Genomic DNA, 23,114 nt, shown 5'->3' with positions numbered 1-23,114 from the left:
GTTTATGGGAGCATCGATTTACCCAAACACTTGGGGATTTAAATGTCATCCTGTTTAGCATGATTCAGATAATATGTGAGACTTTACACTAAACCCAGCCTCTCATGGGTGATTTGCTTAACCTGGTGCCACCTCCATCAACACACACACACACACACACACACACACACACACACACACAGACATACACACTTGTAGGGTTTTTATGCAGAACAGTGGCATAACCACTAGGCCAGTGGTCGGCAAACTCATTAGTCAACAGAGCCAAATATCAACAGTACAACGATTGAAATTTCTTTTGAGAGCCAAATTTTTTAAACTTAAACTATATAGGTAGGTACATTGTTATTAACTTCACTAGAGGCCTGGTGCACAAAAATTTGTGCACTCGGGGGGAAGGGGGGATCCCTCAGCCCGGCCTGTGCCCTCTAGCAGTCTGGGACCCCTCGGGAGATAACCACCTGCTGGCTTAGGCCTGCTCCCGGGTGGCAGAGGGCAGGCCCAATCCCTAGGTGCAGCCCCTGGTCGGGCTCAGAGCAGGGCCGATTGGGGGGTTGGGGCACCACCCCGTCACACTCAAGGCAGGGTTGATGGGGAGGTTACGGCACGACCCCCTGTCACGCACAGAGCAGGGCCAATCCAGGGGTTGGGGCACTGCCCCCTGTCACACACAGAGCAGGGCCCATCAGGGGGGTTGGGGCTCCATACCCTGTCACGCACAGAGCAGGGCCCATCAGGGGGTTGGGGAGCTCCCTCCTGTCACGAACAGAGCAGGGCCCATCAGGGGGTTGAGGAGCTCCCCCCGTCACTCACAGAGTAGGGCCGATAGGGGAGTTGGGGCACCGCCCCCTGTCACACACAGAGCAGGGCGGATCAGTGGGTTGGGGCGCCACCCTCTATCACCCACAGAGCAGGGCCGATCAGGGGATTGGGGCGCCGCCACTCTCACACTCAGGGCAGGGCCGATGGGGAGGTTATGGCTCTACCCCGTCACACACAGAGCAGGGCCCGTGGGGGGTGGGGGGTGGGGTGCCGCACCCTGTCACACACAGAGCAGGTCCGATCAGGGTGTTTGGGCGCTGCCCCCTGTCATGCTGATCCCGGTGCCGGGAGGCCTCGCGGCTCTGCTGATCCCTATGCTGGGAGGCATATTACCCTTTTACTATATAGAATAGAGGCCTGGTGCACAGGTGGGGCTGGCTGGTTTGCCCTGAAGGGTGTCCTGGATCAGGGTGGGGGTCCCCACTGGGGTGCCTGGCCAGTCTGGGTGAGGGGCTGAGGGCTGTTTTTAGGCTGGGGGTGACTGAACTCCCAAACGCTCCTTTTTTCCTTTTTTTTATTTTATTCTGGGCCAGCTTTTTCTTGAGGCTTGGCTCCAGCTCTTAGGCCTCCGCTCCTGAAAGTAGGTTTCTGGCCTTTGCATACAATGTTGCGAATCTGCTGGCTGAAGTCTGGCGGTATTTGTTACAATGTTTGAAACTGCAGGCTCAGAGGCCGGTAAGGCAGGCGGGGAACGTTGGTTTCCTCCGTCACTGAGGCAAGCAAGCCTCATGTTCGCTTCAAGCTGCCTGGCTGCCGGCCGCCATCTTGGCTGACAGTTAATTTGCATATCTCACTGATTAGCCAATGAAAAGGGTAGCGGTCGTATGCCAATTACCATGTTTCTCTTTTATTAGTGTAGATTAGGGCACTCCTAAGGCTTAGGAAGAGCCACACTCAAGGGGCCAAAGAGCGGCAGTTTGCCGACCATGGCACTAGGCTATCTTGGAAAGGTTAATCTGACTACTCACCACTGAGAGTAACTAAAGGGGACTGAGGCTAGAATCGTGTAGTAAATCATTTATTCATCTAGATTTGAGATGAAACAGACCTACACCTGGAAAGTGGCAGTGACTACAGCAAAGAAAAAAATCCATAGGACTTGAATTCAGAAACTGGAGGGATATGTAAAAAAAAAAACACACGCCAAAACTAATTCCAAGATGTGGGTTCTTTGGTTTCTTAACCCTTCCTAAAATCTTGGAAATCTGCCAGTTCCCAAGTTTGCTTGCAAAACTGCATTCAATTTCTGCTCCCCTCCTTCCCTTCAGCTGGTTGATTCTGGCTCAGGGATCTGCCTACAAAACTTGCAGACCTTTGTTCATTGAGATTTGTTTAGAGAGGCTGTTGTGAAAGATCAGAACTTTGTTTTATATGTCTGGTGAAGAGGTCCTCCTGGACCTGGTGAGACTGGATGCCTTGTTCTTTCAGCAACCTTGGCTCAAAGAGCAAGAGAGAGTGTTTTGTTTCACTTCTCCCTGAGACAGAAGAAGCTGTTGGAGCACCAGGAGGAAGCATCGCGAAGGCTCTTTGTGGCCCTGACTAGGAGCCTCTGGATCACGTAGATGCGCAGAGAGGCTGAGGCAAAGCCTCGCCATGGGAGTGTTGGAGTTTTCCAGTGTGTGCAGCAGCTTGCAGCCTCCATAAAGCTTTCAGAGGGGAAACGCACTCGCTGCTATCCAAGTTGTTTTCTCGGGGGTAAATTCTCTGCTTAATGTACAATTTAAGTATGCAGCTCACAGTTATGAATAAAGGAACAAGGTTGAAAGAGAGAAGAAAATGAGACGATATGCAGATAACTGGAGAGAATAGAAGCTTATATTCGCATGCATTAATTTAATAAGAAAATTGCCTTAGAGTAAGAGGTCACTAAACCCTCCATAGTTGCAACATTTTCTTTCTGCCAACAGATTTAGTGTTGGTTTTTTGAAGCTTTTTTCCATAGAGTAGCAGGAAGCCATGTAAACCAAAACCATTGTGAGTTATTCCAACAGGAGACAACTACTTGGGCTTTTTTTTGGTGAAAAATGGTTGATATAATTAGGATCCATTTCTAGTTATTGGCATACCAGGCCAGGGGCAGAGGGCACTTTTCCAAGTGGGGAGAGAGGAAAAGCCAAAGGCAACTATTAGAAGAGACTGTTATACAATTTTAAGCTAACATATGGAATCAATAGCCAACATGAGCAGCTGTGCTCGGCTGTGGAAAAGCCTGAAACAGTGGAGTCGCACTGTAACCAATAAAACAAATTATTGACTAAAAGAGAAAGCGTGTGTGTGGAGAGACAGGGCTCCAAAGCAGAATTAAGGGATGCATTTACTCTCAAGAAGTAGAGTACTAGGAAACAAACTGTGTCATGGTTTGCCTCTTGATTGACAGTTAGAACATAGCAGAGCCAGCGTTGAGAAAAGGTCTGGACCAGAGTTCTGCGGTTAATTTCCTATTCCAAGTTCACTAGAGTGCAGAATGCTTCCCCTGCCCAAAAGCAGAAATAAGCACAATGAGACGTTGCTAACATACTATGCACCCTGGATGTTCTACCATCCAACAGAAGTACTGAAACATCACAGAATATCTTAGTCATATAAGAAGGGGAAAGAAAAACAAAAAAGGGACATGTATTATCCTAAGATGGAGTAATCTCTTTGTTAAGAACTCAGATTTGACTATTGATACATTTCACTAGTAAGGGAAAACTACCCTTATTGATGCTGTCAAAATAAAACATTAGTTTTGTGTGTTCACATGAACATTTATTTGGTAATCAATTAGCTTGAATTAAACTTCCTATGTGTGCCATGACTTCTGATGTATAGTATAATACCCAAAAGCTTATTCAAATATAGGAAGCTATAGAAAGTTTATAAACATCTTAGGAGGGAATGAAATATACATTTCCAATATCATATATATTACTTCTAGGAAAAAATGTATGCATACATCAGTATTCCACATTAAATAATTGCTATTCTTTTTTTAAAGAATGCTTTTATTTTCTTTATTAGAGGGTTTAACATAATTTACATTCTTTATGCATAAGCTGATAGAGCATTCTCATGACTAATTACTGCCTGAATGGGATATGCTGTGACTTAGTTATATTCTATGCCTTCTGAGCGAGACTCATGGCCATGGCAAACTAAGAACTAACTGCATTTTGTTTTTTACCAAATGGGATACTCTCTGCGCTCAAACAAGTATAAACCTCTGCACCTGTGTTTAAAAACTCTGTAAAACTCAGAGGTTGTAATCACACTGGAGTGAAAAATATTGCCCATGCATCCTTGATCCTCTCCATTAATTTTCTGTTGATTTCTTGCGTGAAGCTATCAATGAGGAACCAATAAGCCCGAAAAATACTAAACATCAGAAAATTGGTAAACAGGTTGTTAAAAAATCATTGAAACTTCTATTTCCACTGCCCATTTGGCAAGTTTATTTGCACATGATCACTCCTCATCATGCACCTCTGATGCATGGGCAGAGCATAGGTAGTTAAAACGTGGCCATAAAATAATGAATTACTTAAAGTGAAGGTGTGACTAGTCCAGGTCATAGAGAAGATTCTAATCCTCAGTTTCAGATTCTCATTCTTTTCCTGGAAACACACTATGCCTAGCTCTTCAGAGCCTCTGTGAGCTACTAAATACTCTTCACCTTTGCTGTGAGAGTTAAGGATGCATTTGCAAGTTTGAAGTATTTGATCCCTTATTATGCAATGTCCACATGCTTCACTGCCCATAAGGACGAATGTACCTAAAGACAAGGCCCATCTAATGGGTTCTCGCACTGGGACTGTGGAACAAAAAATCCCAAGCATTTGTCCAAGTATACAGTAATAACACATTCACAAAAGGCCCATGCTATATTATTCTGCTATTTCTTTGCTATGAAAATAGTTGATGAGGGGAGGGCAGGGAGAAGGAACAGGCTAAGCTTCAGTAATTGTTTGTGTGGGACATTTTGTGTTGAGTTTACAAGCCTCCTAAAGGCTACTGATTTCCCTATTCAATTCACAAAATTTCGGTAGGTCCTCAGTTTATTTGGACTCACAGAGAAGAAAAATTAGTCACAAAAAAATGTTTTAGTTGCTCAAACCTGTTGTTATAAACTGATTATTTTTGTTCTTCTCAAATTCATGTGTTGAAATTAGGAGCTGAGGCTTTTAGAAGGTGATTAGGTTATGAGGGTGGAGACCTCATGAATGGGATTAGTGCCCTTATAAAAGGAACCCCAGAGAGCTCTCTTTCCCCTTTGGCCACGTGAGGACACTGAGAAGAAAGAGGTCTATGAACTAGAAAGGGGGCTCTCACCAGACAATCGGTCAGCTCCTTGATCTTGGACTTCCAGGCTCCAGAATTGTGCAAAATAAATTTATTTTATAAATTTCTTTATTAACCACCTAATTTACGGTATTCTGTTATAGCAGCCTGAATGAACTAAGACACCTAATATAGTATATTGTGTACAATAGAATTTCATTCATTTACATAATAAGCTCAGATAATTGAGGGGTCACCTACCTGATGACAGTCACTATGCAGGAACAAAATAATCCTATCTAATAATAGACAAACATGGTAATTAACCATACCTCGGACATGCTTCCCATTGGCTAATCAGGGTGATATGCAAATTAACCACCAAGCAACATGGCGGCTGGTAGCCAGGCAGCTGAAGCGAACAATAGGCTTGCTTGCTCCAGTGATGGAGGAAGCCAAGGTTCCCCGCCTGCGGCAGCCAGGCCCTAGGCTGCACTCTAAGCAACAATGTTGCAATTATAGAAGCTAAACAATCCCCAGATACCTGCTTTTAGCCAGCTGGCCTCGGAGCTAGAGCCACAACGAAGTTTCAATTACAGAAGGTAAATAAATCCTAGAATAAAAAAAAAACGAAAAAAAGGAGAGACTGGGAGCTTCAGTTGCAGGCTTGGCGCGCCTGAAAACAGCCCTCAGCCCCTCATCCAGGCTGGCCAGTCACCTCAGTGTGGACTCCCACCCTGAAGGGGGTGCGGGCAGCCTGAAAACAGCCATCAGCCCGTCATCGAGGCTGGCCAGGCACACCAGTGGGGACCCCCACCCTGATCCTGGACACCTTCAGGGCAAACCAGCCGGTCCCCACCCATGCACCAGGCCTCTATCCTATATAGTAAAAGGATAATATGCAAACTGACCCTAACAGCGGAAAGACTGGGAATAACTGGTCACTATGACACACACTGACCTCCAGGGGGAAGACGCTCAATGCAGGAGCTGCCCTCTGGTGGTCAGTGTGCTCCCACATGGGGGAGCTCTGCTCAGCCACAAGCCAGGCTGATGGCTGCCAGTACAGCAGTGGTGGTGGGAGCCTCTCCTGCCTCCTCAGCAGTGCTAAGGATGTCCGACTGCAGTTTAGGTCTGCTCTCCCCTAGCAAGTGGACATCCCCCGAGGGCTGCCGGGATGCCAGAGGGATGTCTGATTGCCAGCTTAGGCCCAATCCCCTGGGGAGCAGGCCTCAGTCAGCAGCTGGTCATCCCCCGAGGGGTCCCAGACTGTGAGAGGGCACAGGCTGGGCTCAGGGGACCCTCCCCCGCCCCCAAGTGCACAAATTTTTGTGTACCGGGCCTCTAGTCCATATAATAAAAGCCTAAGTGACTGTTACGGTGGAAGAACCAGAACAATCGGTCACTATGATGCACAGTGACCACCAGGGGGCAAATGCTCAACACAGGAGCTGCCCAGTGGTGGTCAGTGCACTCCCATAGTGGGAGTGCCACTCAGCAAGAAGTCTGGCTCACATCTGGCAAGTGCAGCGGCAGTGGCGGGAGCCTCTCCAGCCTCTGCAGCAGCGCTAAGGAGCAGCCAGACGAGCGGTAAGTTGCAGCTAGCAGGCAGGCGGTAAGGAGTGAGGGATCCTGGACAGTGAGAGGGATTTCTGCCTTCAGGCTTAGTTCTGATCCCCGGGGGGATAGGGCCTAAGCCAGCAGGCGAACATCCCTCAAGGGGTCCTTCTCTGCGAGAGGGTGCAGGCTAGGCTGAGGGACCCCCCTACCCAGTGCATGAATTTCATGCACCGGGCCTCTAGTAAATAATATAAATTTCATCTCTGTCCTCGAGTAGTTTATGAGCAAGTTGGGCTTGATCAATGTCTGAGATAATACCAATTTATATTTGATTAATTTGTTTTCATCAAATAGATACAGCAAATTTTGAGTGGGATGCCTTTTGAATATATCCTTTAAGCAGTTAAAATTAAATACTAGTGTGTTTTTGTTTTGTTTTTGAAAAGCAGACTTTGGGCACTTGATACATATCTTACTTATTTTTTGAAGTGACTTTGATATCCTAAGGAGTTGGGGATTGCTAAGTTAAGTGAATGCCTTTAGTCTGTGTCTTCTGCAAAGCCCTCCCAGCACATTCCATACCATCTGAAGCTATAACAACTTCCTAAAGAGCTTCCTTTTTAAAAACAATTATTTATTTATTTATTTTCTTTATTGATTAAGGTATTATATATGTGACCTTATCCCTCCCATTGCCCCCGCACTCATGCCCTCACCCCCCTAGTGTCTGTGTCCATTGGTTATGCTTATATGCATGCATACAAGTCCTTTGGTTGATCTTCCCCTTCCCTCACCCTCCCCTGCCTCCCCTCTGAGGTTTGATGGTCTGATCGATGCTTCTCTGTCTTTGGATATGTTTTTGTTCATCAGTTTGTGTTGTTCATTATATTCAACAAATGATTGACATCATCTTATATTTATCTTTCTCCAACTGACTTATTTTGATTAGCATAATGCTCTCTAGGTCTATCCATGCTGTTGCAAATGGTGAGAGTTTCTTCCTTTTTACAGCAACATAGGATTCCACTGTGTAGATGTACCATAATTTTTTAATCCACTCATCTGCTGATGGGCACTTAGGCTGTTTCCAAATCTTAGCCATTGTAAATTGTGTTGCTATGAACACAGAGGTTCATATATCCTTTCTGATTGGTGTTTCTAGTTTCTTGGGGATATATTCCTAGAAGTGGGATCACTGGGTAAAATGGGAGTTCTATTTTTAGTTTTTTGAGGAAACTCCATATTGTTCTCCACAATGGCTGCACCAGTCTGCATTCCCACCAGCAATGCATTAGTGTTCCTTTTTCTCTGCAGCATAGCCAGGACTTGTGGTTTGTTGATTTGTTGATGATAGCCATTCTGATAGGTGTGAGATGCTACTTCATTGTTGTTTTGATTTGCATCTCTTGGATGGCTAGTGACTTTGAGCATGTTTTCATATGTCTATTGGCCTTCCTTATGTCCTCTTTTGAAAGGTGTCTATTTAGGTACATTTAGAGAGCTTCTTGCTGGTCTTCCTACTTAGATTCTAAATCTTTTGAAATCAGAAACTCATTTGTTGATGTAACAGATATTTAATGAGTAGTTACTGTGTCATGTGCAATGCTGAGTGCTAGGGATATACAAATGGACAAGGGAGCAACATAACCTGAAGTGCCTGGTTCATAATTCTCTACAGTTTTTGTAGTGTTAACACAAAATCAGTGTTTATTAATGATTGATAAGCTGAGTTGCAGTTAATTGAAAACCTTTGTAATTCCAGTCATGATATAAGACAAGATGGGGAGATGGTGAGATTCCTAAGAGAAAAGTATTCTAGAGTTACTCCAGCACTACACTTGGAAGAAAATCTTCATCAACATAAGCAAAAGGAGAGGATTTTGTCTCTAACTCTTTTGCCAGTCTCTGACTTCTAAGGTCAAAGAGTTACCCTGTTTGAAGCCCATATGTTGTACTTTCTTAACACTGTTAAGTAATGTAAGGGGTAGAGGGGAGGAACCTTACATTTTAAGAGTAAATATCTTTTTAAAGATTTTAAATGATCTCAGTGAAAACTAGATCTGTCCTAATATCACCATTTTACTGATTCTTAAAGCATTTTATAAACATACTAGAGGCCTGAAATTCATGCACAGTGGGTGGGGTAGGAGGGTGATCCCACAGCCCGGCTGCACCCTCTCTAATTCGGGACCCCTCAGGGGATGTCCAACTGCCTCTCGCAATCCGGGACCACTGGCTCCTAACCGCTCACCTGCCTGCCTGCCTGATTGTCCCTAACCCCTCTGCCTGCCTGCCTGATTGCCCCTAAACACCTCTGCCTGCCTGGTTGATTGCCCCTAACTGCCCCCCTGCTGGCCTGATTGCCCCTAACTGCCTCTGCCTTGCCCCAAACCTGGGACCCAGGCTTCCCACCTCTGGCCAGTCACAGGCACCCAGGACCCGAGCTTCCCTCCATCTGGCCAGCTGCAGACACCCAGGACCTGGGCTGGCTTTGGCTGGGCTGGCCGCAGTGGCAGGGGACTGTGGGTGGGTGGCTTCTCGTGGGCTGCAGCCACAGATGCCTGGGACTGCAGGGCAGGTGGCTTGTCCCTCTCCTGGGCCACAGGTGCAGATGCAGCTGCTGGCACCTGGAACCACAGGGTGGGAAGCTTGTCCCTCTCCCGGGCCTCAGGCTGGCTGGTCCCCATTCCTCTCTCCCCAGTGTTGAGTGTCTGAGCCATTAAGGCATGCCAGCATGAGGGAGTGATGACCATTTGCATATTAGCTCTTTATTATATAGGATATAAAAATAAATTAGGTTCCATCTAAAAACTATATTAAAAGAAAATTAAAAAGAGAAACTATGTTGAACTTCTTCCTTCAAGAATACACCCTAGGTTTTTACCTGTGCTTCTTCATTTATAGATTTAGCAATAAAAGTATCTCTAGGGAGATGAAAATTATTTGTTATTTCATAGTACAGTTTTGTATATTTTAAATTTTTACATGTAAAGATAGCTCAACTGTTCTAAAATACAAGGACATTGAAAGATGATACTATCAACAATCAATAATTTGTTTGCTGTTTGTCCTACTTTTATTTCAATAGCAACAATAGAGTAAACCATGGCAGCTGATCAATGTGGACTTTCCTAATGTCAGGCAACTGGGAAAGTCTTATCATTAAAAGATTATCATAATTTAATCCACAGTATTCTTGAATTGGGAATTTTTAAAGGTATTCAGCCCTTTTAAATGTTCTATATTGTTTCCATTCTCTGTGGGGTTACTGTAACAGAGTTATGTGTATCTTAAGCTCCGTTTGAAAGACCACCCAATTATTTTGTAACAGTATTGAACTACCAATCAGAAGACCAATTACACATGTGTACCAACTTGTTCATTCAGCAAATGGGTGCATACATGGTGAAAGGAATACAAAAATGAAAAAGATGTGCTTGCTGATCTAAAAAGCTCAAATATTAGTGGGTGATGGATATGTAAATTGATAATTAATATGCATGATATTAATTTGTGTAGGAACTCTACCAATATACACAGCCTCACTGTATAATATTTAAAATTAAAGGCTATCTTTTTTTCATTCAAATTGTTACAAAACCTGGAAAATTATTAATTTAATAAAATTAGTTAATTATTTTGAAGGAAGACAATTTATTTTAAGATATAGAATTTTCAATGATTCATTATTCTAATAAAATTTTCCTTTTGCAGTATTTTAGTTCTGTTTTTCATAAAAGACAATAAGTATAAGAACAATATATGTAGTATCTTGAGAAAGTTTTTTTTTATTTTAATTCATTTAATTCATTTACTTTATTTTATTATTGGCCAAATCTCAGTTTAGTCTATTATTGGCTGAGGTTATATATGCATATTTATAGACTTTTATTCAGTACATTCTATTAAGTACTTTCTATGTACAAATTTCTGTGTTTAAAACTGTGACATATACATACAGAAAGTGAATATTGTCTACCTTCAAGAATTCCTTAAACTGTAAGAAGAAAGCACATTCACAGACTTTCAGTTAAAGGTGGATGATTACACACATAGATTTTATTTTGCTTTATTGAAACTTCACTAAAATTATTGTAAAGGAGTTGTTTTTTGACAGAATAGGAAAAATAAGAGAGAATCAAAAGAAAATAAAGAGGAAACTAGAGATCAGATGATGAATAAATTCAACTTAGCTGAATCCTACACCAGCAATGAAGGAAAATCTAAGAACTAGTAACATTTACAATAAATAATATCCAATATTTCAGGGGGTTTTAGTACCATGTGCTAAAAGGGGGTACAGATTGTTCTAAAATAATAAAAAATCACTAAATGCTTTTTAAGAAGCAGTTCCAGCCATAAATACTCTCCTGCCCAATTTTGGTAGACTCTTCTCCCACTCAGCCCAGCAGAACCCTGGGAGCTATTCTTCAGAGAGGATGAAGTTGTTTTTCTGTTTGGATGATTAAGACCCAGTTGATAGTGGAGTTGACTATTGACAGCTGAAGTATGGAGTAAAAGTGAACGTGTGCACATTGAATGCGTAGGCCCCAGGCAGGATTTTGTCTTCTAGGCTGGAGGCTGTCCTGGAGAATCCAAGACAATCTCAGAGTGGACAAGCTCCACCAGGGGATCATAGTTTCCAATTTAATCCTCATTATAAGGACATTAAAATGAAATAAGGTCTAATAGATATTAGAGGAAAGTCACTGACATAAAATTTGGTGACTAATACAAACAGGGAACCAAAACACATAGGAAACTGAAATTGTGCTAGCAGAAGAAATCTTTTTCCAAAACAAAACATTGTTAATATCTTCAGAAAGATTTGTTTTTTCAATTTAGCAACTGGAAATAAGAACAAAATACTATTAAAAAGGGACAATGAAAACAAAGAAACAACAACAACAAAAAGAGCTCTCAGAAATTTTACATTTATAAAAATTAATCAAAAGGAAAAAGGCCAACAAAAGAGTTATAAGATAGTTAAAGAGTTTCTACCAAAAATGAATAATAAGAGATGAGATGAATATAGAAGAATAAAAGATAAAAATATTAGGTAGGCAGCTTAGGAAATTCAGTACTCCCCAAAATAAAGCTTCCAAACATGTAGACCAGAAAAAAATGGGGTAAAATAATACCAAAGCATTTCAGAGAAAAAAACAAGCAACACAAAAAGTATTGGAATTAAGAATGTCCTGGGATAATCTTGATGGCAGTATAGAAGCTAAGAAATAATGAAACACAGCTTCAAAATTCTGAAGAAAAATAGTTTCCAACCTAGAATTCCATACCCAGGTAACCTACGCATCATGTGTAGGGCAAATCAAAGATATTTTCGTGCCCAGAACGCACAATAGCTTATCATGCCCCCTTGCTAAAAAAAACCTACTAATGCTTGTCCTATACATAAACAAAGGAGCTAAATCAAGAAAGGGGGCTTGTGTGGCAGGCTGCTCATAGCATAATGTGGGAACTAGGTGGCACACTCCCTGGTAAGTTCACAAACTTGGGCATGTTGCTTTATCGCCATAAACCTAGGCTTCCATTTTAGTGAAACAGAGCTAACAATCAATAACACAGCATGGGCATTGTGGGATAAAATGAGATCATGCACAGCATGGGCATTGTGGGATAAAATGAGATCATGCACAGTGCTCCTTAATTGAGTCAATATTTGGTAAATGATGATCATGCTAGCACATCACTATTTCTTTTCATAAGCCTCTCTTTTGAATGTCCTTTGATGATTATTTTATTAGGAAAATTCCTCGAGTAAGCATTATATCCATTCTAGTCTACAAAACCTGGTTTCAATTTGAAATATCTCAATCTATCATGAGGACAGTATTTTAAAATGTCCTAATATAAGAGAATCTCTTGAAGCTATGTTTCTTTAATAAGAAGGGTCATTTACATGTTTTAAAAATATTATATATGAAATTTTATACTTAACCAGTTTTTGTGGGGTTCTTTTGCTGTTATATTCCAAGTCCATCTTGTTTTCAATGATATCAGCAGTATATATTGTACAACAAGCACTCATACCAGCTTAATTTTTTTTCAATTTCTCTTACTGAAAATATTATGAAACAACATCATGCTCAGAGCTGAATACATGTTTTTGTTATCATTCTTTCTTTTTTAATTTTTTCCTGGAGCCTACTTCGATATTGGAAATGAAAATTTAATAAAAAAAAAATACAGAAGCCAATGTGTTTTTCAAGGAAATTTAATCTGTATGTTCTGATTCATTTCCATTTAAATCATCAAAATGTTACTTTATGGGAACCATTTTAAATCTAAAGAGACTCTTGTGCCATTTTAGCTGTATTTTATTTTTATTAGAAAATGCACTCTCTGTTGCCTAATATACATTTGCCATGCAGTTTGGGACAAGCCGCATTCTGCTGCCCATAAGGGTTCTAAACTGGGGCGAAGCGATTCCAGACCAGTTTGCATTTCATGCTGGTATAAATTTCCCTTGGTGAGCAGTTTTACCTCACATAATGAGTGCATCCCTCTTACAAACATAGGAACTAAGAACTAATTTCGAACTCCTTCTTTTGTCTTTACTTTGCCAGACACTCAAACACAGACATTCTTCATTCTCTGATAAATGCTTGGTGTCACTCCCTCCCTCCTGGGAGGTCAGGCACACAGTAGCTGGTCCAGCGACTCAGGAGTTTGCTCGGTAAGACTCCTGCAGGGCTGCCTAGCTGCTGTGCATGCTAAGGAGGCCCTGATCTCTCCAGAGGCACCTCCTTCCAGGCCTCAGGGTGCTGATTTGAGAAGCCCAATTACTCCGCTTCTTACTCCTCTACCATCGCAGAGGCTCAGAAAGAGGGATTGGTTTCTCCAAATTTATTTGTAAATAAAGCAAAAGTCAGAATTGCATGCCCTTCCATAGACCAAAGATTCTACCTCTGGATATGGAGACATTCCAAGCACTGAATCATAAGGATCAGAGTGCAGAACTTTGGCTTCAACACTAATTATCCTCCTAGTAAAAAGGCATACACTGTCTTCTTATTCTTTTTGTCTCATTTTAAATGGTTTTATAATAACTTTAAAATAAGAGTTGTACTGTTTTTATGCTGCTTAATGTATGTGTTTTTAAAAACTTCCAAATTATTACCCTATGCTTTAAGAGAACCGGAAAAACTGTTTCTACTATAAGTTGGTTTAGCCAGTATTTATCTATTGACTACTTCATTATGTCATGCATTGGAATATGTAAAGTAAAACTGTAATAGAGAAATTCTGAAAATATTTTGCATCATCAAATTATTTTAATGTATTCAGTTAAGTTTTATCACTGATTATATACTCAGTGAGGAAGGAATTTCAGAGAGGAAGGGACAGGGAGAGAGAGATGAAACATCAATGATGAGAATCATTGATCGACTGCCTCCTGCATGCCCCCAACTGGGGATTGAACCCACAACCTGGGCATGTGCCCTTGGAGCAGACTTGAACTTGAGACCTTTCAGTCCTCAGGCAGACGCTCTACTCACCAAGCCAAACTGGCTAGGGCACTGAGTGTATTTTTAAATGCTATTTATTTGAAAATTGGAAACTATGGAAGCTCTAGTTAATAATTCTCCTACCAAATAGAATTTTGGATTAGGTAGATCTTTCTTTTTTACTATAACTACTATACTGTGCTGCCTTAATAATAACAATAGTAATTGTGGTAATGGCCAACATTTGTGGTTTTACCATGTCCAAGGTTCTGAGCTAAGCAGTTTACATGCTCCATCTTATATATCTGTCACAACATGATGTGATGGTTACCATTTTTACATTTTCTTTCACAGAAGACAAAATTGAGTCCTGAAAAAATTAAGCAATTGGATAGTTTGAATTATTCTTCAACAAATATTCTTGTCATATCACAGGTAATGGAAGGGATGTATTTCCCCTGCACATTGAATTTGGGCTTGGCCTCAGAACTTGCACTAGAACAGGGGAAGCTGGGCTTGAAATGCACTGTCACAGTGTAACTTTTTCTCTTGAGCATGTGTCGTTGCAACAGCAGAACTCAAGAATCCAGGCAAGTTCATACATCTTGCATGCTCACTGTGTCCCATACACTGAGATAGCCCAGTCACAGCGCTTACATCCCTTAACTTATCCAAGCCTCACAACAGTCCTATCTTACAGAGGAGGAAATGGAGGCATCATAGGGTACGTATCTCAATAGCTTGTATAACTATTAAGCAGTGGAGCTGGCCTTAACCTCAGAAAGTCTGCTCCGAAGTATACTTACTCAACCACCACATTGCTGCCCTCAAAAACCAAGTATTACTTCAAAAACAAGATCAGAATATGCTAAATTCAAGGCTGAATCTAACCCTTTTTGTGTGGAAGATACTCTGAACCTCAAAATTCTCCTCAGTAAAATAGTGATATTAATGGTACCCATCAGTGAAGACTATTTTGAAAAATAATTGAGATTATGCAAAATATGTCCAATACATACTTAGCCATTATTGTTATATTATTATTATTGTTATATAACAAATTTAATAGAGTAAAATCCTAGTGCAAAGTGCTCTGCTAATCCAGAGACCTGACTATGCTACAGGGCACATCCGCCTTCCTCCCTCTATATAATAGCTATAACCGAATGAATGAAGCAGGTATCATTTTGTACTCCAATCTTTGAATTATAAAATGGCTAACTCTGTTAGAAACCATTAGGAAATCTTATTATGAATGTCCATTCTTTATATATCCATGGAAACCCAGTTGGCTCCCTTGGCTGTGTTATCTGTGCTTTCAGCAACCCATTAGAAGACCAGCGAGTGCATCTGAAAGTTCTTTTGCTCAATCAATGAGCTTGTTGCCATGGCAGGCTAACACGAGGTGCCACTGATGATGACTTGATTTCCTCTCGCATCTGAAGTGGAAAGGGAGAAGACAGACTAAATGAAATCCCATCCATCTTAATGAAATACAATTATATTCTCCTTATTAATCATTTAAGAATCAATATGTCTCTTCTTGGTGAGCCTCACCAGAATTTGTCATTCCATGCCAGGCCTCAATACATCTTGTCTTGTAGTGATTTTTATAAGTTCAGTCACCTGTGTCCCAGGGTAAATAACAGTGTTTTCTTGTACTGTGGAGAGCAGGCGGGAATGGCAATGACAGCGTGGATCACAGAAATCCCCTTTGAATGTTAAGCAGCCAGCTGAATATTGCCTGCCTTCACGTGCATAATTTAAAAATGTGCTTTGTTTTATTTTTAAATAGCATGAAGGAAAATGGATTACCTTAGAGAGAGGCTTATTCTAGTAACATTAAGTGGGGAAAACTCTTGGGTATTCTTACCCATTGAATGCTATAATTTCACATAGGCTTATTAACATATTATATGTACATATATACATGTAATCTTTATATCTTCTTAATATGGTTGTAAAACTAGAATTGGACTTTATGCATTCTGTAGCTGCCTAATTGCTATTGTTTAATTAATGAGAACAAAAAGAGAAATAGGAAAAGATAGAAAGAGAAAGAAGTAAAGATAGGAATTCAGGCAGGCAGGAGAGAAAAGCAGATTGTTTTAAAGATTAAATTGGTTTTACGAGTGAGAAATATATATAAAGCATTAATACAGATTAGCTATCTTTCACATCTAGGGTACATACTATCTATATATCTGTTTTTACCTGCATGTTTATCTGTATCTATAGGTATATAACAGTTTTAACAGGACTAAATTCCACTTCTTCTATAATTAAAAAAAAACACAAAAAACTAGAGTATAATAATGTCTCCTGTTTTTTAAGTTGAAGCTTTACTCCAAGATGTGAAAATAAACACCTCACACAGAACAGCCTTTGGTGCGGCTGAGCGGTTTCCCAGAATTGTCCTCCTTGAACAACGGAAATGCAGCCGGTGAAGCATGACGGCAATGCACCCGGAAGTCAATAGACTTCCAGAGCAGTGATTTTAAAAAGTAGCTGAAAAATCTGAAAAGATTGGTGCAGTTAGTTCAGCTACACCTATTGCTCTGAGTAGGTGACTTTTATGGGTCCCATACCAGCGACTCTTAAGGGTCTGTGAAATATTTCCTCTCCTTCTGCCTTGTCACTATTCCCACAGCACCAACACTCACCATACCGGTGCTCTAAACTGGAGCACTCCAATTGGTGAGGGTGAATTAATTCAATTACATGACTAGCCCATTAGTGACCTAGACCAAGGGTGAAATCCAAGAAATGCATGAATAAAACAACACAGAATGCCTTTGACCTTTCCAATGCCTGCTGTGCCACCTGCCTTCTTTTCTACAAAACCTGTTTCCCATCCTCTCTGGACTTCCTGGCTGCAGCTCTCAGCCTCCTTCCATGGCTTTCTCCCAATCCATGCTTATAATGGGAAATCCCAAGACATGTGGGTGGGTAAGGGAAACATATTTTATCTCATCAAAAGAAAGAAAAATAAGTGATCAACAGGACAATAGGTCTTAGAAGTGACACCCTAACATCTATGCTCCAGTCCGGTGTTTAATGAATACCCACAACTCTCCTCCAGGAAACTTTCTTGGATTTCTTTGAACAAAAAATACAGCCCAGCCAGCATGACTCAGTAGTTGAGTGTCAACCTATGAACCAGATCATGGTTGGATTCCCAGTTGGGGCACATGCCCAGATTGTGGGCTTGATCTCCAGTGTGGGGCATGCAGAAGGCAGCCAATCAATGATTCTCTCATCATTGATGTTTCTATCTCTCTCTCCCTCTCCGAAATCAATTAAAAATATATTTAAAAGAGATACAAAAGAACCCGAGTCTACTACAGCCCTCCAATTGACAGTCTATAAAAACCTTTACAAAAGAGACTTTGAAGATGTTAAAAAAGGAGAAAGAATTGTCTTAGAATGTAGTGATCCTTAGAAGGTCAAATTTGGAATAACCCTGTAAATGTATTCCACTGGAGTTTATAGTGAATGCCCTGCAAGTACAGTTGGGTAAAATCCTTTCAGTGGGTAGAGAAATGCAAAGTTATTAAATAAAATGAAAATTTTCAAATTTTATTTTTGAAGGAAAACTGATCACTATGCTTTATACTCTTTAGTGGCTATTTATCCTGCCATAGATCATATGTAAATCCCTTAGTCACATGATGAGAGAAGAAAGTTCCACCTTCTGAGAAATGTCATGCTAGGAGGCAGGCTCCCCACCCCTTCTCATAGCCTGTGTGGTAATTCTCTTGTTGTCCCTGACTTTAGGGATGGTGATTAGTTTATTTTCTCTCACCAACTCCATGAGATAAGAGATTGCAATTCATCTCTGTACCCCTGACACATATCATACTACTGGGCTAATAGTATAAACTGTTAACTTAATAAACAAATACATGGCAAATGATTGTACTCCATGTAAGGCATGGTTTAATAAATGTTTTTTTCATAGTAGGCACCATCCCATCCGTAGAATGGACATAACCATAATCAGCCACACTCTAAAGTGAGACATCCCACACATTAATTTTATTTGTTTTTAGTGTAGATACAGACAATCATAAAGTTTTAAGACAAATCTAGGTCATCACTCTCAATTAAAAAAAAGGAATGAAGTTCCTAAACTCCAGTATCCAAAAAATACAAGAGACTTCTTATTTCTGGTTCATGGTCCCAAACCTTTGACTTACTTTATTTGCAGGGTTATAAAACTACAGTTGGAATTGGTTTGCCTTCTCTGTGGTACCTATCATCGCAGTTAAAGAGCCTGAGTTTAATCTACAAACAAATGAGGATCTGTTTTCCCATTGTCCCAAACAATAAAGGAGGTTTTACAATGGCAAATGGTTTAATGTGTTCAAACAGTCCCTTGTACATCCATGTTTCACATGCAAGTCTTATTTATTCAGAGTTCCAACATCAAGATTAATGGGGAGAAAATCTAATTGTTTAGGGTCAAAATAAAGATGCTTTTCAAATGCCAAAGGAAGAGACCAGGGTTAGTCTACTTTGATGTTAATACCATGCCTTTTATAGTTTTCCTGTTTGTTTGTTTTCATCTTCCACTGTCAACATGTCACCAGATTTTATAGGCAGCTTAACACAGAGCAGATGCTGATTAAAAGAGTTGTGGTTTGAGTGTGACATTAAAAAATATCATTCTCTCTTGTCTTAATAGTATAGTCCTAATGGGTTTAATTTTTATTAACTGATATATAAAAAAACAATAAGCATACATATTATCTTAACTGAACCATGCACAACTCAATAGCTGGACCATGAATAAGGCAAGTAAGATTCATATTTCAATATTTCCAAAAAAAGAAGAAACAATTTTCTACTTTGTGCAAATAGCATTTGTTTCTTGACCTCTTAGCATTTTCATTAACTGTGCAAACATAACTGGTTTAACCATGGTAAAAATAGTACTGAATGTAATTTTTAAATCATCCTTAACTATAATTGTAACAAGAGTCTTTTTCCTGTTCTGATGAATGATGGCATACCAAGAGCAACATTGGGAGCCATAAATCTGAAATAAATGCGACAAAGATAAAAGTAGAGTTGGACCTTCAAAAGAGAAAAACCAAACAAAAATATCCAATGACTTTATATAGACACCTTCTTACTGGAATTAGTGGCTGTATTTGACACAATTGAGCACTCAGGTGCTAGAGGCATTTCCAACTGACTGAGCCAAGAAAATAATGCATTCCTACTTTTGCTGATACAGGCTTGAAAGCTTTGATGAGTAGCTGAGATAAGATACTTGACCTCAATGACCCATGACACCAAAGTAAATGATTGAGAAAGGCAAATTTTGCACACTTGGAACCAGACACTGCATAAGGACCATAGCAAAGTGCCCATGTGATCAATATACTTTCAATGCCTGAACCTAACCCTTATGCCACATACTGTACCTAGAAATGTTCTTTTGAACTTGGATCTGTGGATAGAGTGTCAGTCTGCAGACTGAAGGGTCCTGGGTTTGATTCCAGGGACACGTACCTCGTTTGCAGGCTCCTCCTTGGCCTGGGCTCCTGCAGGAGGCAATCGATTGTGTTTCTTTCACATCAATGTTTCTCTCTGTCTTTCCCTCTCTCTTCCACTCTCTTAAAAATCAATGGAAAATTATCCTCGGGTGAGGATTAAAAAAAAAAAGTCCCTTGAAGTTTTAGCCAGTTGTAACTGAACCTTTATAGATATAGATTGGGTCTTCAATTACCTGAAACAGCACAAAAGAAAAACAAAGTGAGGTACCACCCAGCCGGCCTGGCTCAGTGGTTGAGCATTGACCCATGAACCAGGAGGTCACGGTTCGATTCCCGGTCAGGGCACATGCCTGGGTTGTGGGTTCCATCCCCAGTAGGGAGTGTGCAGAAGGCAGAGGATGGATGATTCTCTCTCATCATTGATGTTTCTATCTTTTTCTCTCTCTCCATTTCTCTCTGAAATCACTAAAAAATATATTTTTTTTAAAAAGTGAGATACCTAAGTAGAAAGTTTATGGACTTTGGCAAATTAGAGGATAATTTATCTTTCTGAGGGAGAATCTATCTTCCTGAGGAAAATACTGGCCCAAGGATCCTTTGTGAAGATGTCTTTACAGCATGTGGTGTAGACTTCAGATGATGATTCATGGAGCCCTAGAAAATGTACCAGGGACTGTTTTGCATGTGAATTTATAATGTTTAGGGGAAAGTCCCATTAGTATCATCAGAAATCCCGAAAGAGTATATGATGATCCCAAGATGGTTAGAAACTACAGAAATTAAAGCAGGCCCAATATTTGCAGAAGTATCCCAGAAGAAAATACACTCCATCACCCAGTATTTACATTGTGTTTCAAAGGTTTGCTGGCTTTTTCATAATTCAAGTAACTGATGAGATGTTTAAAAAATAAAAGGGAAATTACAGCATTTTAAATATTATAGATCTGCACTAAGGTAAGTGTGGCAACTTGATTTTTTTAAAATAACTACAATGCTACCTAGGAAATATTTTCTAGTAGTGTGAACCAATTTGGGGCAAATATTAAATTCTCTAAAACGTTGCTGTAAACTGAATACTACCCCTCCCCCCCAGTAATATGTTTAAACCTAATCCCTTATATGATGGTATTTGGAAGTAGGGCCTTTGGGAGGTGATTAGGTCATGAGGGTGAAGACCTCATGAATGAGATTAGAGCCTTTATAAAAGGACCCCAGGCCCCGGGTACTGAGTGGCGCCCGGGAGCCGGGACTTCCCGGGGGTGCTTGCTCGTCCCCAGGCCCATCCTGGCCAGGTGCCCGCCAGGCCCAAGGTGTGCAGACAACGTGCTGCCTCGTGGCCCGCGGCCTCTGCTGCCTGCACGGACGGAGGCCCCCGCCACGGCCCAGCAGAGAGCCCTGCCGCAGAGCAAGGAGACGCTGCTGCAGTCCGCCAACAAGCGGCTCAAGGACGACATCAAGTCAATGATGGAGAGCTTCACTGAGATCATCAAGACCGCCAAGACTGAGGACGAGACCCAGGTGTCCAGGGCCACCCAAGGCGAGCAGGACAATTACGAGATGCACGTGCGAGCCTCCAACATCGTCCGAGCCGGTGAGTCCCTGATGAAGCTGGTCTCCGACCTCAAGCAGCTCCTGATCCTGAACGACTTCCCGTCGGTGAATGAGGCCATCGACCAGCGCAACCAGCAGCTCCGGGCTCTGCTGGAGGAGGGCGACCGCAAGCTCACCGCCCTGCGGGACGAGGTCTCCATCGGCCTCTATGAGCTGGAGGAGCTGGAGGAGGCGTACTACTCGTCCAGTTCCAGTCCCCGCGAAGCAAACGATCTGCCTCTGTGCGAAGCGTCCTGGAGGCTGGACCTGGACACAGACGCTGCCGATGGCCTCGCGGCCCCCCTGCGGGCCTCCCCAGAGCCCAGCGCCCAGCGCTGGGTCCCTGCAGCCCGCCGCCCCACCCCCTCCCACGCTAGCGGGCCTGGCCCCACAGAGCATGCCTGAGCCTCTCCGCTCCCTCCACCAGCCCCCGGGATCTTAGCAACAAAATCTGGCGCGCCGCTTGGCCTTGGCTGCTGCTGGGGAGCGGCTGTGGTCTCCTTGGGAGCCCCGTCGGCCCAGGGACAGCCCCCCCCAGGAGTGTGGAGGGAGAGTAGATCCCCCCATTTCCAGAGTGGCCCACTCTTCCTCCAGGCACTCTGTTCACTACCTTCCGGGCTGCTGCTGGGACCTGAGCCTGTTTAACGTGGGGAGGGGCGCTGGGTGGACAGTCCTGGCCAAGTCCACACCAGACCCCTGTGCAGCCACCCTGCGGCCTCGTCCAGGGGCCCCTGCAGCGCTGGGGCTGGGGGTGCGGTTCACACAGGAGCTGGTGCGGGCTCCTTCCTGGTTCTGCGGTACACATCCTGGTTGTTCATTTTTGTGCGAGACGGTTGAATAAAGACAGTGCTGCCCTTCAAAAACAAAAATTTTATATATATATATATATATATATATATATATATATATATATATATATATATATATATATTCCAGAGAGTTCCCTTGCCCCTTCTACTGTGTGAGACATAGTTAGAAGGCAGCTGTTTATAATCCAGAAAGTAGGCTGTTGCCAGACACCAAATATGCCAGTGCCTTCCTCCTGGACTTCCCAGCCCACAGAACCATAGAAATAAGTTTCTGCTGTTTATATGCTATCCAGTCTGCAATATTTTTGTTATAAAAGCCCCAAACGACTAAGATATATGTATTTTTTAATTTATCTTTATCAAGTAATTTTCTTCACATAAATGCAGGGCTCTCTATGAGCATAATAAATAGTCACATACGTGGTAATACTTAAGAGGCATCAAATATGTCTTCTGCCACAACCAATCTGTCACATTTCCACCAGGATTCCATTTATGCTCTAGTATTCCTTCTGAACTGGGCAGTGTTTTCCACAGTTGGATTTTAGAAATACAAATCTACAGAAATTCATTTAAGACAAAGAAGTTTCCTGTCTAGTGTGTTTAAGAAACCCCGTTTGAAGATTCCCGGTGTACAGGCCTATATTAAAGGACCTGACAAGTCCTGTAGACATAAATATTTCACTAAACTTAACCCATCATTTCTTAAACCTATTTAAATCACTTATTTATTTATTTTTATTTAAACAAATGTCTAATGCAATTTATGAAATGATGTGATAGAAACAAGAAGATCCTGATAAAATGTAAACATGTTATCTGGAAGAGTGGCGCTAAATTATACCGAAAGTCTTAACGTTGTCCATAGGTTATTGGAACGGTGGGAAAAGATGTATAATGAAACCACAGTTTTATCATAGGCTGATCAATATAAACAAGAGTTCGATTCTTACAGCATTTCATCAACGTTACAGTGAAATAACGCTGAACAAAAGGACTTATTGGAGAACCTGCTGTAGCTATGAACACTTCTACAAGTCACCATGTAACACAGTGAGAGAAAGTGACCCTGAGAGAAAGAAGTCAGTCCTTCGTTGATGTTA

General features: G+C 41.6%; 1 protein-coding gene across 1 annotated transcript; it reads left to right on the top strand.

Moving 5' to 3' along the window:
* Positions 1–20,791: 20,791 nt before the first annotated feature.
* Positions 20,792–22,057, top strand: LOC132229708 (mediator of RNA polymerase II transcription subunit 22-like). The gene has a single exon (XM_059686212.1). The coding sequence runs from the start codon at positions 20,792–20,794 to the stop codon at positions 21,605–21,607; it is 816 nt and encodes a 271-aa protein (XP_059542195.1). The 3' UTR covers positions 21,608–22,057.
* The last annotated feature ends 1,057 nt before the right edge of the window (positions 22,058–23,114 follow it).

This window comes from Myotis daubentonii, chromosome 3 (assembly GCF_963259705.1).
Source record: "Myotis daubentonii chromosome 3, mMyoDau2.1, whole genome shotgun sequence".
Classification (NCBI taxonomy): Eukaryota; Metazoa; Chordata; class Mammalia; order Chiroptera; family Vespertilionidae; genus Myotis; species Myotis daubentonii.
This window is presented reverse-complemented; position numbering and strand designations above follow the sequence as displayed.